The sequence below is a fragment of the Triticum aestivum genome, chromosome 3A (assembly GCF_018294505.1).
Source record: "Triticum aestivum cultivar Chinese Spring chromosome 3A, IWGSC CS RefSeq v2.1, whole genome shotgun sequence".
NCBI lineage: Eukaryota > Viridiplantae > Streptophyta > Magnoliopsida > Poales > Poaceae > Triticum > Triticum aestivum.
The window spans coordinates 21560825-21577327 of record NC_057800.1 but is presented as its reverse complement, the minus strand read 5'-3'; the positions used below and the strand labels follow the sequence as shown (position 1 = coordinate 21577327).

The window sequence follows — 16503 nt, the reverse complement described above, 5'->3', positions numbered from 1 at the left end:
TAGGAACAATATGAAGATGCATATCGGGTTTGGATCAATGATCGTTACTGACTTCAGAATGCAGCGGAAGTAGATGAGTCGGTGTAGATCGTACTTGGAGTCCCTCGAACGCCGATGACGATCTTGCGAACCACCCTCGAACGATCCCTCGAACGGAAGACTAAAAGCACGGCCTCTCTACTTGGTTGCTAGCATATGATCTTCATGACCCGACAGCGCTTCTCCATCCAGAGCTAATCATCGCCGGAGAATTAAAGGGAGGATATTAGAACCACACTGGACTTCTAATTATGAGGATTAGAGGTGGCTAGGGCTAGCTCTAGTTAGTCAATTAGAAACCAGAACTAGAACTAGATCAACTGGAGAAGGCCCCAAAAACTTGTGTTCTAGGGGCTAGCCCTGCCTCTCTATTTATGTTGGAGAACTATATGATGGCACAATGGAACTAATATATGTGTGAGATGAAGCATGAAAAACCATGTTCCAGAACAGTTTATGGAAGTACATATGTAGGCTTAACCGCTTAAGGAAACATATGTCCATACTGAGAGAAGGTAAGACCACATATGTACTTTCATGGAAACAAATCTAAACATGATAAAACAAAGGGGTCACAAATTTGAATTGCACTAGAAAGTAGAAAAAAACGTAGCATTGGAAACATATCTCCATTGATAGAATTTTTACACAAGTTTGTATAGGGCCAAAATATTTCAATTAATTGCACCGGAAGAAAATTTCCACAATGCAAGCAACTGATTTGTTCACAGATGCTATATGGATCGTTCTTTTATTGGAATACATTAATTCAGTTAATTGCATTTTAATTTATTAAAGTAGTATTAATTTGGATGTGGTTCACCATCGAAAGCATTTTGAGTACTTGTTGACCCAAGCAGACTCTGTATGAGTGAGATATGATCCTTTAGTCGTTTTAGTGATCACCACGCAAACCTAATTCCGTCCCCAATTTAGAGTGTAGTTATTTAGTTGGATCTAGTATTTTTTTTTTGGCTTCTTTCTATGTTATGAGGAAAATATAGTTAGCTTGAGCAAACCTGCAAGTGATCACAAGTATGATGGTGTAAGAGGGCGGTGGCGATTGCCAAAAGGTGGTGGTCGGCAGTGAAGATGATGTTGATGGCAGGATGGTGGCTGCTAACCGAACTCAACACTTTAAAGGACTGGACCCTAAGCCGAGAAACTCAACATGATGATCCATTTGTAATGTCAACGATGCAATGCAGGAAGTAAATATTACGACAGCTTAGGTTGGTTTGGATAGGAATTTAACCTGATTTTTCTAGTATTTCGTGGGTACAGTATGAAAAACATATGCAATCTAAATACAGAAAAACTAAAACTTTCTCACCGAGCAACCTGAAATCTGATACCACGTGATAGGTACAAAGGTGTTTCTATTTTGTTGGAGGAGCCTTTGATGAACCAGCAACAAAGTCTGGTATGTTTATTGACGATGTTGAAAAGACATTCAATCAATCCCTACACGCAGCTGAAGAACAAAGAACTTACGAAGCAACATGAATTGTAGGTCTCCTTCCTAAATACATACTCTGAAACTACACATAGTCTTTTACTCCAAAAGTACATGTGTTCCCCCAAATTTGAGGTGGCGCAACACCTATGGATGATCATGAACGAAATTATGAAATGGCATATATTTGGTACATGTCTTCATGGGTCATTATGTCAGCCTTGAAGTCCTGAAATCTCTAGTACTAGAAATGCCATATTCATTCGTCGGCTGCCATCTCCACACTTGCTCATGTTACAATAATTGTCGCTCTTGTCCATGTAGGCCATTCTTTCCTTACTAATACAAATATATTAGATTCAGGTTGTATCATATTCTCATGAGAACTAGTGGAAGTTCCTACAGACGAAAGATCTTGATATTTGACTTGGCTTATGCAAGCTATAGTAATTGGTCCTTGTGTTTCTGAAACTTGATCTGCCTGGTCATGTGGGCTAAGGATGCAACTGTACGTAGTAGGGATGTCTCATCAAGAACTATGTTTCGATGTGGCAATACATGCATGCATTGTACTGGATATGCATATCAAGACCATTATGTCCAAGAGAAGTACACAAGGACATGACAGCTCTCTTGTATATATCAAATTTATGCGATATATTGATGATTATATAAAAGAGAATACACTAAAATTAATAGCATACAAATTGTAAATATTTCGAAACTTATTCCAGAAAAATTTCTCCTCAATCTGCATGTACCTCTTATTGTTCTTTTCTAAGATGATTTTGCTTCATTATTTTGGTAAAAAAATTAGTACTATATGTTTACTCTTAAAGATATACTATCCTAAAAGTTGTACAATTAAATTTTGTGTGACTCTTTCTGTCGAAATATATAAACAATCTACACTACTGAATCTAAAATATATTTTTTATTTGCCAAGAAAAATATTTTCATACTATAATTGGCTTTCTTATTTTGCTAAAAATAGTATATCATTATTCATTGATACATGCCATCCCAAATATTATACCGTCAAACTCGCCTGACTCTTCCTGTTAAATTATTTAAACAATACACTTGCTAAAATTAAAAATATATTTGTATTTCCCATGAAAATTCCAAACTTCGGTTTTTGTATATTTTCTACTAACCTATACATGCAGAAAGTAATTAGCAAATGTATCATGTCCAAGACCATGTCAAGGTCAAAAAGAAATATGTTTTTACGCATAGTGTAAATACACAATCGATCCCTCAAAATAGTCCCATGCCCTAAAACCATCGGCAAAATATGAAAAGACATTACTACAAACTATCAAAGCCATATTTTTGATTGGTTATGTCCATCATGCAAAGCATGATACATCTATAATATCAAGAAGGTCATGCACTTCATATAGAACTATAATCTTATGCACTACACACCATCTAAGTTCATACAACACTGATACAAAAGAAAACTATCTAGGGGTTATCATGGATATAGTCACATCATTAACACTACACGATTGAGTTGTAGTGGGTGCTTCTTTCTCCCCCGTGAAATATGCCGGGTGCTTAGGCTTATCTACAATCATGGTCTTGCTGCTTAGCATTGCGACAACATCCAACATGGTTGGTCGATCAACTGCATTCTCTTGTACACATAGCAATGCAATGTTAATGCACCTCATCATTTCTTCCGAATGACCGTTTGGAAGCAATGCCGCATCAATGAGATTGACCCAGCTTTCCTCTTCAAATAATTGCCAAGCCTATTTGAAATTTCATTAAATACTTTAGGAAGACACATAATAAACTAGCATTTTCTTTTTATTTTATGGATGTGTAAAGGTGCACTCACATGTCCGAGGAGGTTGATGAAATTTCCACATTCATGAGAATTCCTTTTCCCGCTAAGGATCTCAAGAGTTAAAACACCGAAGCTGAAGACATCCGATTTGATAGAGAAGAGACCGTGGGAAGCATACTCGGGTGCCATGTAGCCACTAAAATTATGCAACAATATGTGTTAACTTACTATATGGTCGAGTTACAATTTAAGTGTTCACAAATGCAGTAATTTATATGAGACTTACAGTGTACCAACTACTTTCCTTGTAGTATTTGCTTCGGTGTTATTTGAGCTGAATATTTTTGCTAGTCCAAAATCTGAAATTTTTGCATTCATTTCGCTATCCAAGAGAATGTTGCTTGGCTTAAGATCTCGATGTATAACGCGCAACCTAGAGTGCTTATGTAGGTAAAGAAGTCCTTCTGCTATTCCTACAATTATTACAAGACGTTTGTCCCAATCCAGTAGTGTTTTTCTATTTTCATCTGCACGTAAACAAATATTAGTATAATAGAGTAATCTAAAGAAACAATCTAAAGCCGAGAACCTTAATTTTTGAAAATATTTTAAGGTGCCATCATGACAAACAATGTCTATCATATGAATTTGAAAGTGCAAATATGTACCAAAGATGAAGAAGTCCAAGCTTTTATTTGGCAAGTATTCGTAGACCAGTATTTTCTCCTCTCCTTGAGAGCAACATCCCATGAGCCTAACCAAATTTCTGTGTTGAAGTTTCGCTATAAGCTCAACTTCATTTTTGAACTCTATGAAACCTTGTCCTGAATGTGAATCAAGTCTCTTCACTGCTATCTCATTTCCATCAGGAAAGTGGCCCTAGGAAACGTAAATATTTTTATTAATAATATGCAACAATCCAGGCTGCTTTATGTTGCACAAGTTAATTCACAATTCAATAGTGCCGTGTAAAAGCACATTTACACTACTTTGGATCTATATTTTTCCTATACTCTAACGAGGCTTTGGTATCATTTTGTATTGCCTAGAAAACAAGGATTACAGAACGGTGTTGTATATAATTACCTTGTAAACAGGGCCAAATCCACCTTGGCCGAGCTTGTTTTCGTCCGAGAAGTTAACTGTGGCCTCTAATATCTGATGAAAGTCAAATACTGCAAACTCAGCCAACTCCGTTTCCATTTCCCAAAGTAGTTCATCTTTTTCTTGAAACTCGTGAGTATGCTTTCCTTGTAAGGTTGTCTCTTTATCTGAAAATTATGAACCAGCGCAATCAATTATGAACCAGTAGTGAGTAGAGTATATATATAATGTTGATCATTTCAGTAACTAATTTACCCACCTATTGTGTGCTTGGTTCTAAGGCGCCGACGATGGTGGACGATGAAGCAGAGTGCAACTAGCGCTACAGGAGCAGCTACCGATAAGGCAATTACCCAAGGTTTTACTCCATGTCCTTCAAAATTAAACATCCATACGTCCATGAATTAGCATTACGTCACAATAATTCCATAAAAATCATAATAACTTGGCAACTACTTTATCAAGAGTCTTGTCGCATATTTGAATTGTTGCATGCGTGAATTGTTCATCACATACTCTTGCTTGCCGGAGCTGGCGCTGGTGCTGGTGCCGTTGCCGGAGCGATGGATGATGGAGATGGAACCCGCTGCATGCTTTTGTCGTTGTGGAACATAAAAGGCTCGAACCTCACGTTGCAACGGAGCACGAACATCCGTCCGCCCACGCGCACTGAGTTTGTAGCGTTGAGCGCGCCGACAAGCCGCCGGAGGCACGCCAGGCAGTCGCCGGCGGACAGGTCAGGCGTGCACTGCGCCAGGGAGTAGAGTGTCGGTGCGGCACTGCCAATGGAGTCCATGGACCCTGTGGCGAACCTCCTCGCCGTGCCAGCCGCGTACCGTGCCGTCTGCGTCAGGAGCTGGCGGACGGCGGCAGCGACAACCCCAGCCTTGCCCGGGATTTGCACCGGGTTAAAGAACTGGAAGAACGTGTCGTTCCAGGTGACAGTGGATCCCGGGCTGAGGAAGCCGCCGTCGCCGGACAAGCCGAGGAGGCACCCTGGCCGCGTGACATTTACCTCGTCGTAGTCGTAGTAGACGGTGGCGGCCTCATGTTTCGGGCACATCTTCTGCGCGTACGTGAACGAGGAGGCGACGCACTCTCTGCACGCGGTGAGGTTTGTGGTGTCGTGGCGGCAGAGCGCGAGCGCGCGCACCACGCCGGTGGTGGCGGTGGCGAAGAGCTGCGGGGAGGAGGAGGCGTTGCCGGGGAACGTAGCGTTGAGCACGGCGAGGCTGGACCGGTAGGTGCTTTTGGCCGTGTAGTTGCCGGCGCGGCCGCAGACGTGGCCGATTGCCGACGCCGACGCTGGCATGAGGAGGAGGAGGAGCAGCAGCACGCCCACCATTGTGCGGCAGGGTTTCTGATGGTCCGTGCTTGTGTTGGTTTCTCATTGCTTAAAACGCAAAACGTACGTGTTTGACACGCACGGATGCACTTGGAAATGTACGTGTGTTTTGCGCCCACCATTGACTTGGAAGAATGCAAGGCACCAGCAATGCTAAGTCGACGGACATTTACAGCCTGTTTGGTAAACACTTGGGCATGAGAATGAGAGTTTGCATCAGAGTGTTTATGGAGGGATTAGTCATGGGAAGTTGATTTTTACTCCCATTCTTTTGTTTGGTATATGGTGGGAATTAGCACGGGATAAAACTCTGCTCACGAATTAACAGGGTACCCTCTGGGAAGAAATAGGTGGGAATTGGGTTCCTCAACTCCCATTCCCCTTCCCACTTAAACTCACATTCCCTCTAATCAAACAGTGGACTTTTAATCTCCTCACCCCTCAACTCCCATTTCCCATCTCTAATTCCCCCGAACCAAACGCGCTGTCAAATTATGACTCGACTAATGGGAAGTTAGGCCCCACCCATCTAAAAATCAAGATGGGCCGGCGCATGTTTAGTTGGTTAGGAAGAAGCGAGTGAATTGCAAAAAAAAAACATCACATTAAAGCCTAGGTTTGCACAAAACACAGGTTTACGAATTCCTGTGTAAACCGGTGTTTTATGCAAACCTAGGCCTCAATGTAGTGGTTTTCCACAATTCACCCGGAAGGAGCCTGTGCAAGCTTGTAGGACTTTGTACGTCTAGCATTTTTGAGCAAGTTGATGCACTGGACTCACTTTTTTTCAAATAAAAAAGATAGTGGGTTGACTTGTAAGAATGCAAAGCAAGTCTTTGCAGTGGATGTCGACCAGTTTGTTGACTAGTTTTCACAGTGGATGCCAACCAGTCTATTGACTATTGCTTGACAAGGCGTCATCCTAATTTTTGAGAAAAGTATGTTTTTGTCCCACAAGTTTAACAAACTTCTAGATCTGGTCCCTTAAGATTTTTCTGAGCGATATTTAGTCCCTCATGTTTCAAAACCGGATAACTTTAATCCGAAAATCAAATTATATGGGAAAACCGGCCACATGGCACAGGTTTTGTCCCCGAGCTCCAGATTCACCCATCGAGCACTTGCATGCATCGAGAGTGGCCATCGCCTGAGCAAAGACTCCTAACCTTCGCCGTGTGCCTCGCCACACGACCATGTTCCTACTTCCCTAGGAGCCCGTGGTGAGCCTGCTTCTTCCCCTTCTTCCAATGCGATCGGTGTCGTGAGCTACTTCGCCAGCGACAACCTCCTCTACTCCTCCAGGCCACGGCTAGCTCTTCTCCGCATGCCATGACACAACACTCCACTCCTCCCACTCTCCGATGTCTTCCGGGCACAAGAGAATTCCTGGGAGCACTCCATCTACTTCTGCTATGCAACCATTCATAATTGTATTTCATTTTCTACGTTGTCATGCAACATGTGTTTTCAGTTATGAAGGACAGAATGGTACAAAATTTACTATGTGCACATCATTAAAGTAAGGTAGTATTTTGCAACACCAAAAAGGGAAATATGATCAAAGGCATAGGAAAATCAGCTGATTATTTACTCCAGCTAGCTTGGAAGCCTTCTTTTATATCTATTGGGGTACATAATCTCACATTTGAAGCAACACTTATACTTCCACATCATATAATGTTTATAGTGTTGTTAATACTAGTACAATGATAGATTAATAACATGACACAAGGAAAACCACTATCTAGGAATTGTGGCAGATATGGTTATATCATTAATACTGCACAACTCGGGAGCATTGGACGTCTCTTCATTTCCCACCCTTACATTGATATATGCTGGCTGCTTAGGCTTAGCCAAGATCATAGTATCACTTCTTAGCATTGAAACAATATCTCCCATGGTTGGCCGATCAACTGCATTCTCTTGCACACATAACAATGCTATATTAATGCACCTCATTAACTTTGCCAAGTGAGTATCAGGGACCAATGATGCATTGAGGAGATCAATCCACTTCCCCTGTTCCCACAATTGCCATGCCTGTTTCGCAATCCCATTAAAAAAATAGGTTTTATAGCAAATGAAGAAAAAAATGCAAGTTGAAGCACGTGTGTATACGCTTACATATCCAAGGAGATTGACGAAGCCTCCACATTGTTGGTTACCAGAATTCTGTTTTCCGCTAAGGATCTCAAAAATAACAACACCAAAGCTGAAGACATCGGATTTAATAGAGAAGACGCCCTTTGAAGCATACTCAGGGGCCATGTAACCACTAAAATTATATATGATAAATGTCAAGATTACCTTATCTAGTTGAAATGTAATATATATAATTGGAGTTGGAGTTTTTTCTGTGATACTTACTATGTGCCAACCACTCTTCTTGTAGTGTCGCCTTCAGTGTCATTTTTGCTGAATATTTTTGCTAGCCCGAAATCTGAAATTTTTGGATTCATTTCGCTGTCTAGGAGAATGTTGCTTGGTTTAAGATCTCGATGTATGACAAGCAATCGAGAGTGCTTATGTAAGTAAAGGAGTCCATGTGCTACTCCTTCAATTATTTCTAACAGTTTTGTCCAATCTAGTAAAGCTCTTTTATACTCATCTGCACATTAATTAGATACTTAGTATACGGCGAAAAGCGCACACATAAATTAAACTACATATTCACAGAACTGATAGAAATAATATTTTCGAGTAATATTTAGTTCTTTTGATGCAGCACAACCACGGACAATAATTATGGTAAATTAAGAAATGCAAATGCATACCAAAGATGAAGATGTCCAGGCTTTTGTTTGGCAAGTATTCGTAGACCAATATTTTCTCCTCTTCTTGGGAGCAACATCCCAAGAACCTAACCAAATTTGTGTGCTGGAGTTTGGCTATGAGCTGGACTTCATTTTTAAACTCAGCGAAACCCTGTCCTGAATGTGAAGCAAGTCTCTTAACCGCTATATCCAACCCATCTGGAAGCTGGCCCTGAGAAAAAAATATCTACCCTAAAGTTAGGCTCTTCCCCACCTTCGCTGGAATTAATCATCCTCTCCCGTTTAAAAGTTAGTACTATATAAGATAGTTAGGTTCAATGTAGACATACATGTTTCATACAAGAGATCATATTAGGCTGCTAAAACAGTTCACAAGAAAAATATGTAAACCTCATAGGCCTACAAATGTAGTACCTTGTAGACAGCACCAAAGCCACCTTGTCCAAGTTTGTTTTCTTCTGAAAAATAACTTGTGGCCTCCAATAACTGTTCAAAGTGAAACAAAGAGAACTCCGAATTCTTCCCTTGCCAAACTAGGCCCTCTCTCCCTAAATTCACTAGATCATCAGCATAACATTATTACCACTACATTTAAAAAAAGGACGCCGATAACTGCCACACGTGTGGCATATACGATATGCGCCCACACACCGTATGTGGTATGAGCAAGAGGCAGCCCACACGGGCTGTGTGTGGGCGGACATTAGAATTGCCCACACGTGTGGGCGCGGCTACTTCGTGCCACACGCCCAACAAGTACTACTCATCTCCACCCCATGCGTGTGGCACGAAGCAAAAATGCTCACACGTCCTGACGCAGCTACGTTAGGTACCCCACGGGATGACGATTTAGTTGCCATCCTGGTTGGCAGATGTAGTTATCTGGGATGGCAAGTGTAGTTGTAAAAGCATGGCAACTCTATCTGTTTTGGTTAACTATAGTTGTCATGTCTAATTTATGGTAGTTGACATGTGTAATCAAACCGTAGTTGCCGTGTGTGATTAACTATTTGCCACATATGGTCAAAACAGTAATTGCCATGTGTGTTTACCTAGTTGCCACGTGTGGTCCAACCATAGTTGTCATGTATTGTTAATCACAGTTGCCATGTGTGTTTATCTTGTTGCCACGTACTCGCAACTGCAGTTGCCGTGTAGCAAAGAATCACAGTTGCCATGTGTGTACCGAGTTGCCACGTTCGCGTAACTGCAGTTGCCGTGTAGCAAAGAATCACAGTTGACATGTGTGTGTACCGAGTTGCCACGTTCGCGTAACTGTAGTTACCATCCACAAGGTAGTAGTGTCGTGTGGGCGAAAAGCAGTTCGCCCACACGCGCATGACCTAGTTGCCCACACACCAGCCCTGTCCTACGTGGTACACCAAATCCACCTTTTCATGTCAAGATTCGTGTAAAAGACAGTGAACGACGATCCAGGCGTGTAAACGAGTTGGATAACGGCCACACGTGTGGGCGTTAGTGTTTTCGTAAAAAAAAACATTATTACCACTAACGGTGAAGAACGTGAAGGAACAACGTTCGACTAGGTCATTAGGTAGCATACCTTTTCTTCGCCTTTTGAGCCGACGAGAGTAACAATTGAAGAAGAGAAATGCTGCTGCCGATAGTGGAACTGCAACTACCGCAATTACCCACACCATGCTCCTGCGTTTGGTCGGAGTCGTCGGCGGTGGCCGCGACGGCAGAATCAGCATGGGCTGGGCGTCGTAGAACCGATATGCCTCGTACCTAAAATAGCACCGCGTGACAGCCATCTGCCCACCAATGCTCAGGGACATGGTGGAGTTGACCATGCCGAGGAGACGGCGCAGGCACGCCGAGCAGTCGTCGGCGGACAGGTCCGGCGTGCACTGCGCCTGGGAGTACACCTTCGGGTAGGTCGTCACTCTAGCCATGTCCATGACGCCGGTCGCGTAGAGCCTCGGCTCCGTGGTGGCCGCCTTCTCCGCGGTCTCCACAAGCAGCTCGCGGACGAGGCCGACGACAAGGGGTACGTCGCCGGTGGTGACGTTCTTGATGTTCCACTGCTGGAATGGCGGCGTGTTGTCTCCGTACGCTCCCGTGGTATTCGAGGGCGCCGCTAGGATGTCATCGCCGGCGCTGTAGACGACGATACAGTCGCCGTAGGTGGAGCGGGCCTTGTCGCACCTGGTCCGGTTCAGCGCTTTGCCGAACCAGTTGGCGATGCAGTCACCGCAGGCGGGGCCGTCGAGGACGTCGCCGCGGCAGAGCCCGAGCGCGAAGACGACGTTGGGGGCGCCGCCGAACGTCTTGGTGGCGAAGTGTACCGGTGATGAGGCAGCGTTCTTGGAGAGAGTGGTGGCGATGGCCTTGACGTTGTCGCAGAACACGTCGGCGGCCGCCAGAGACGGTGCAAGTAGGAGGAGCAGGATGATGGCCATGCCCGATCTATCACGAGTGCACGACTAGCTAGCTACAACATGTTTCTTGTGTCCCTTCTGCCAGATGAGATGATCCACAAATAAGTGCGCTTGTGTGTCATCAAATCACCATCGGTCACTTGGAAAAATGAACACGGAAAACTTTTTTCAGCTGATTTCGCATGGGTCAATGAAACGACCAACGCACCCATCACCGTGCACCGAAAGGCACATTACTTTGGAAAGATCAACGCACACTCAGACTTTTGTTTGCGGGGGCCTTATTTTTTGTTCTCCTGAATCACTAGATAATTGTCAATGTGTTACAATGGCAGCATAATTTGTACTCCCTCCGATCTAAAAAAAACTGTCATGGCTTCAGTTCAGCTTATTTAGTTTAAATTTAAACTGAAGCCATGACACCTTTTTTGGATCGTAAGGAGTACATTTCTATTAATTTTTTAGTGAATTTGTGTAGGTAATCATCATGATTACAAGCCATTTTATTGTTAATGTGATTACAAATTAAAAAAAAGCTTTACAGTTAAGGTGGTTTTCATGCAAAACTGATGAGGAAAAACCAAAAGATGGGATGAGAAAATAAAAATAGGAACTACGGATGAAAGGGTGGACGAATAAATGAGCTAGAGAGAACACTATTTTTTTAAACTAGGAGGGATTCTCTTTCTTATCATGCCGGCTAGCGAGGATAGAAGCTTGGTTTTATTTTTTTTTGTGTTTGCTAAATTTCTAGCTTTCAGTTGAATCTGTTATCGTTCCATTTTATAGTGCTTTATGATTCCTGTGTCATGTGTAGGGTACATTTCCTTGTGTTTGAATTACTGCCATTTATTAAACAGTCAGGATGACTGGAATACCAAGGTTAGTGGGCGGCGACATAATACCCAAGCGGCGGCCGTTTACATAATGGAGAGAAAAACGAGACTTGTTATGCACCTCTTTATTTGACTCTCTTCTCTCATGACATGAACTAACAGAGGTTAAGCATAACAATGTTGACTAATGTTTTGTGGGAGCTGCTATAGGGAGCTCCTATAGCTCACCTGGTGCGAGCGTTAAGCCAGCGATACCTCACGTTGGGTGGACCGGCCCAGTACAATCGATTGTTAGCCCCTATAATAGTAGCATAGGTTTGAGTTGTGGAGTTTTTCCTTCTGTGTTTTTTCCTACAACAAAAAAAAACTACAAATTGTCCAGAATTTTTTTATGACTTTTAAAAATATCCGAGAACTAAAAATCTTTCATGAATTTGAAAATTGTTTGCATTTCCAAAAAATTATCATGAATTTGAAAAAAATCATGAATTCAAAAAATGTTTGTGCATTGCGAAAAATGTTTGCGAATTTCAAAATTGTTCATGGATCGATTTCTCTTTTTGTGAATTCAAAATTTGTTCTTGATTTTTTTTAATCTGTGGATTCAAATAATGTTCGTAAATTCAAAAAGTAGTCACGAACTAAAAAAATGTTTGTTGATTTAATTTTTTAAATATTAATATTTTTGAATATTTATTGAAATTTTCTATTATTTTTGAAACTATAAACATTTTATTAAATGCAAATATATTTTTTTTATTGCAAACAATTTTTTAAAACATGAACAAAATTGACGACAAGAGATGGAGATCAAAAGCAGATCGTTTACAGTACTAATGAAATACAATATAATTTATTGAATTATCCTCTTTGTTCGTGCATGTATGCCATCCAGCTATGTGATAGATTACCATAATCGAGTGTTTATCCTGTTGTATTTCTATGTTCATTTTTCGATAAAGGGCGATTTTATTATCTTAGAATGTAGCATCAAGGGGATACAAAATATTATGAGTAACACCCGGCCTCTGCATAACTAAGATGCACACAACCAAATCCAAAAGTCTGACAAAAAACAAGAAATATAAACTGACATATCGGCAACAGTAAAGTCCTATAGACCGACACTATGCCTATGTCGAAGGTGGTGGTGGATCGATCCGGAGGTTATGCTGCCATTCATGTTGGGAAAAAACCTCCGTAGCCACCTGCTCCAACCGCGTAGACACCGCCTTGAACAACGATTGGTGCTCCGATCGTTGTAGCATAGACCACGTATGAAGCGAGTGCGTACAACGGAAAATAACCTGCAGAGGAGAAGCATTTTTTCCATTAAAAATCAAATCGTTTCTACATAGCCAGAGCGACCAAATTAAGGCGTACGTGTTGGGTTTCGTAGTAATTTCAAAAATTTTCCTACGCACACGCAGGATCATGTGATGCATAGCAACGAGGGGAAGAGTGTTGTCTACGTACCCTACGCAGACCGACTGCGGAAGCGATGACACGACGTAGAGGAAGTAGTCGTACGTCTTCTCGATCCAACCGATCAAGCACCGAAACTACGGCACCTCCGAGTTCGAGCACACGTTCAGCTCGATGACGATCCCCGGACTCCGATCCAGCAAAGTGTCGGGGATGAGTTCCGTCAGCACGACGGCGTGATGACGATCTTGATGAACTACAGCAGCAGGGCTTCGCCTAAACTCCGCTACAGTATTATCGAGGAATATGGTGGCAGGGGGCACCGCACACGGCTAAGGAATCGATCACGTGGATCAACTTGTGTCAACTTGTGTGTTTAGAGGTGCCCCTGCCTCCGTATATAAAGGAGTAGAGGGGGGAAGGCTGGCCGGCCATAGAGGGAGGCGCAGGAGAGTCCTACTCCCTCTGGGAGTAGGATTCCTTCCCCCAATCCTAGTCCAACTAGGATTCCTCGGAGGGGAAGGGAGAGAGGGGGGCCGGCCACCTTCTCCTAGTCCTAATAGGACTAGGGGAGGGGGAAGAGGCGCAGCCACCTTGGGCTGCCCCTTTCTCCTTTCCACTAAGGCCCATGAAGGCCCATATGGCTCCCGGGGGGTTCCGGTAACCCTCCCGGTAACCCGGTAAAATACCGATTTCACCCGGAACACTTCCGATGTCCAAACATAGGCTTCCAATATATCAATCTTTACGTCTCGACCATTTTGAGACTCCTCGTCATGTCCGTGATCACATCCGGGACTCCGAACAACCTTCGGTACATCAAAATGTATAAACTCATAATATAACTGTCATCGTAACCTTAAGCGTGCGGACCCTACGGGTTCGAGAACAATGTAGACATGACCGAGACACATCTCCGGTCAATAACCAATAGCGGGACCTGGATGCCCATATTGGCTCCTACATATTCTACGAAGATCTTTATCGGTCAGACCGCATAACAACATACGTTGTTCCCTTTGTCATCGGTATGTTACTTGCCCGAGATTCGATCGTCGGTATCCAATACCTAGTTCAATCTCGTTATCGGCAAGTCTCTTTACTCGTTCCGTAATACATCATCTCACAACTAACATATTAGTTGTAATGCTTGCAAGGCTTATGTGATGTGTATTACCGAGAGGGCCCAGAGATACCTCTCCAACAATCGGAGTGACAAATCCTAATCTCGAAATACGCCAACCCAACATCGACCATTGGAGACACCTGTAGTACTCCTTTATAATCACCCAGTTACGTTGTGACGTTTGGTAGTACCCAAAGTGTTCCTCCGGTAAACGGGAGTTGCATAATCTCATAGTCATAGGAACATGTATAAGTCATGAAGAAAGCAATAGCAACACACTAAACGATCGGGTGCTAAGCTAATGGAATGGGTCATGTCAATCAGATCATTCTACTAATGATGTGACCTCGTTAATCAAATAACAACTCATTGTTCATGGTTAGGAAACATAACCATCTTTGATTAACGAGCTAGTCAAGTAGAGGCATACTAGTGACACTCTGTTTGTCTATGTATTCACACATGTATTATGTTTCCGGTAAATACAATTCTAGCATGAATAATAAACATTTATCATGATTATAAGGAAATAAATAATAACTTTATTATTGCCTCTAGGGCATATTTCCTTCAGTCTCCCACTTGCACTAGAGTCAATAATCTAGATTACACTGTAATGATTCTAACACCCATGGAGCCTTGGTGCTGATCATGTTTTGCTCGTGGAAGAGGCTTAGTCAACGGGTCTGCAACATTCAGATCCGTATGTATCTTGCAAATCTCTATGTCTCCCACCTGGACTAGATCCCGGATGGAGTTGAAGCGTCTCTTGATGTGTTTGGTCCTTTTGTGAAATCTGGATTCCTTTGCTAAGGCAATTGCACCAGTATTGTCACAAAAGATTTTCATTGGACCCGATGCACTAGGTATGACACCTAGATCGGATATGAACTCCTTCATCCAGACTCCTTCATTTGCTGCTTCCGAAGCAGCTATGTATTCCGCTTCACATGTAGATCCCGCTACAACGCTTTGTTTAGAACTGCACCAACTGACAGCTCCACCGTTTAATGTAAACACGTATCCGGTTTGCGATTTAGAATCGTCCGGATCAGTGTCAAAGCTTGCATCAACGTAACCTTTTACGGTGAGCTCTTTGTCACCTCCATATACGAGAAACATATCCTTAGTCCTTTTCAGGTATTTCAGGATGTTCTTGACCGCTGTCCAGTGATCCACTCCTGGATTACTTTGGTACCTCCCTGCTAAACTTATAGCAAGGCATACATCAGGTCTAGTACACAGCATTGCATACATGATAGATCCTATGGCTGATGCATAGGGAACATCTCTCATATTCTCTCTATCTTCTGCAGTGGTCGGGCATTGAGTCTTACTCAATTTCACACCTTGTAACACAGGCAAAAACCCTTTCTTTGCTTGATCCATTTTGAACTTCTTCAAAATTTTGTCAAGGTATGTGCTTTGTGAAAGTCCAATTAAGCGTCTTGATCTATCTCTATAGATCTTAATGCCTAATATGTAAGCAGCTTCACCGAGGTCTTTCATTGAAAAACTTTTATTCAAGTATCCCTTTATGCTATCCAGAAATTCTATATCATTTCCAATCAGTAATATGTCATCCACATATAATATCAGAAATGCTACAGAGCTCCCACTCACTTTCTTGTAAATACAGGCTTCTCCGAAAGTCTGTATAAAACCAAATGCTTTGATCACACTATCAAAACGTTTATTCCAACTCCGAGAGGCTTGCACCAGTCCATAAATGGATCGCTGGAGCTTGCACACTTTGTTAGCTCCCTTTGGATCGACAAAACCTTCTGGTTGCATCATATACAACTCTTCTTCCAGAAATCCATTCAGGAATGCAGTTTTGACATCCATCTGCCAAATTTCATAATCATAAAATGCGGCAATCGCTAACATGATTCGGACGGACTTAAGCATCGCTACGGGTGAGAAGGTCTCATCGTAGTCAATCCCTTGAACTTGTCGAAAACCTTTTGCGACAAGTCGAGCTTTGTAGACAGTAACATTACCATCAGCGTCAGTCTTCTTCTTAAAGATCCATTTATTCTCAATTGCTTGCCGATCATTGGGCAAGTCAACCAAAGTCCATACTTTGTTCTCATACATGGATCCCATCTCAGATTTCATGGCTTCAAGCCACTTTGCGGAATCTGGGCTCACCATCGCTTCTTCATAGTTCGTAGGTTCATCATGATCTAGTA

General features: G+C 42.5%; 2 protein-coding genes across 2 annotated transcripts; both read right to left on the bottom strand.

The window, feature by feature from the left end:
- Nucleotides 1-2961: 2961 nt before the first annotated feature.
- LOC123057642 (cysteine-rich receptor-like protein kinase 15) lies at nucleotides 2962-5742 on the bottom strand. Its single transcript, XM_044480568.1, has 7 exons — nucleotides 4914-5742; nucleotides 4657-4770; nucleotides 4380-4564; nucleotides 3962-4172; nucleotides 3580-3820; nucleotides 3345-3489; nucleotides 2962-3255 (listed from the first exon to the last, which is right to left on the bottom strand). The coding sequence occupies exons 1-7, from the start codon at nucleotides 5740-5742 to the stop codon at nucleotides 2962-2964; spliced, it is 2019 nt and encodes a 672-aa protein (XP_044336503.1).
- A 1582-nt stretch (nucleotides 5743-7324) lies between these two features.
- Nucleotides 7325-10942, bottom strand: LOC123057641 (putative receptor-like protein kinase At4g00960). The gene is made up of 6 exons (XM_044480567.1): nucleotides 10054-10942; nucleotides 8934-9076; nucleotides 8520-8730; nucleotides 8113-8353; nucleotides 7870-8020; nucleotides 7325-7785 (listed from the first exon to the last, which is right to left on the bottom strand). Exons 1-6 carry the CDS (start codon nucleotides 10940-10942, stop codon nucleotides 7483-7485), a joined length of 1938 nt encoding a protein of 645 aa, XP_044336502.1. The 3' UTR covers nucleotides 7325-7482.
- Nucleotides 10943-16503: the final 5561 nt, after the last annotated feature.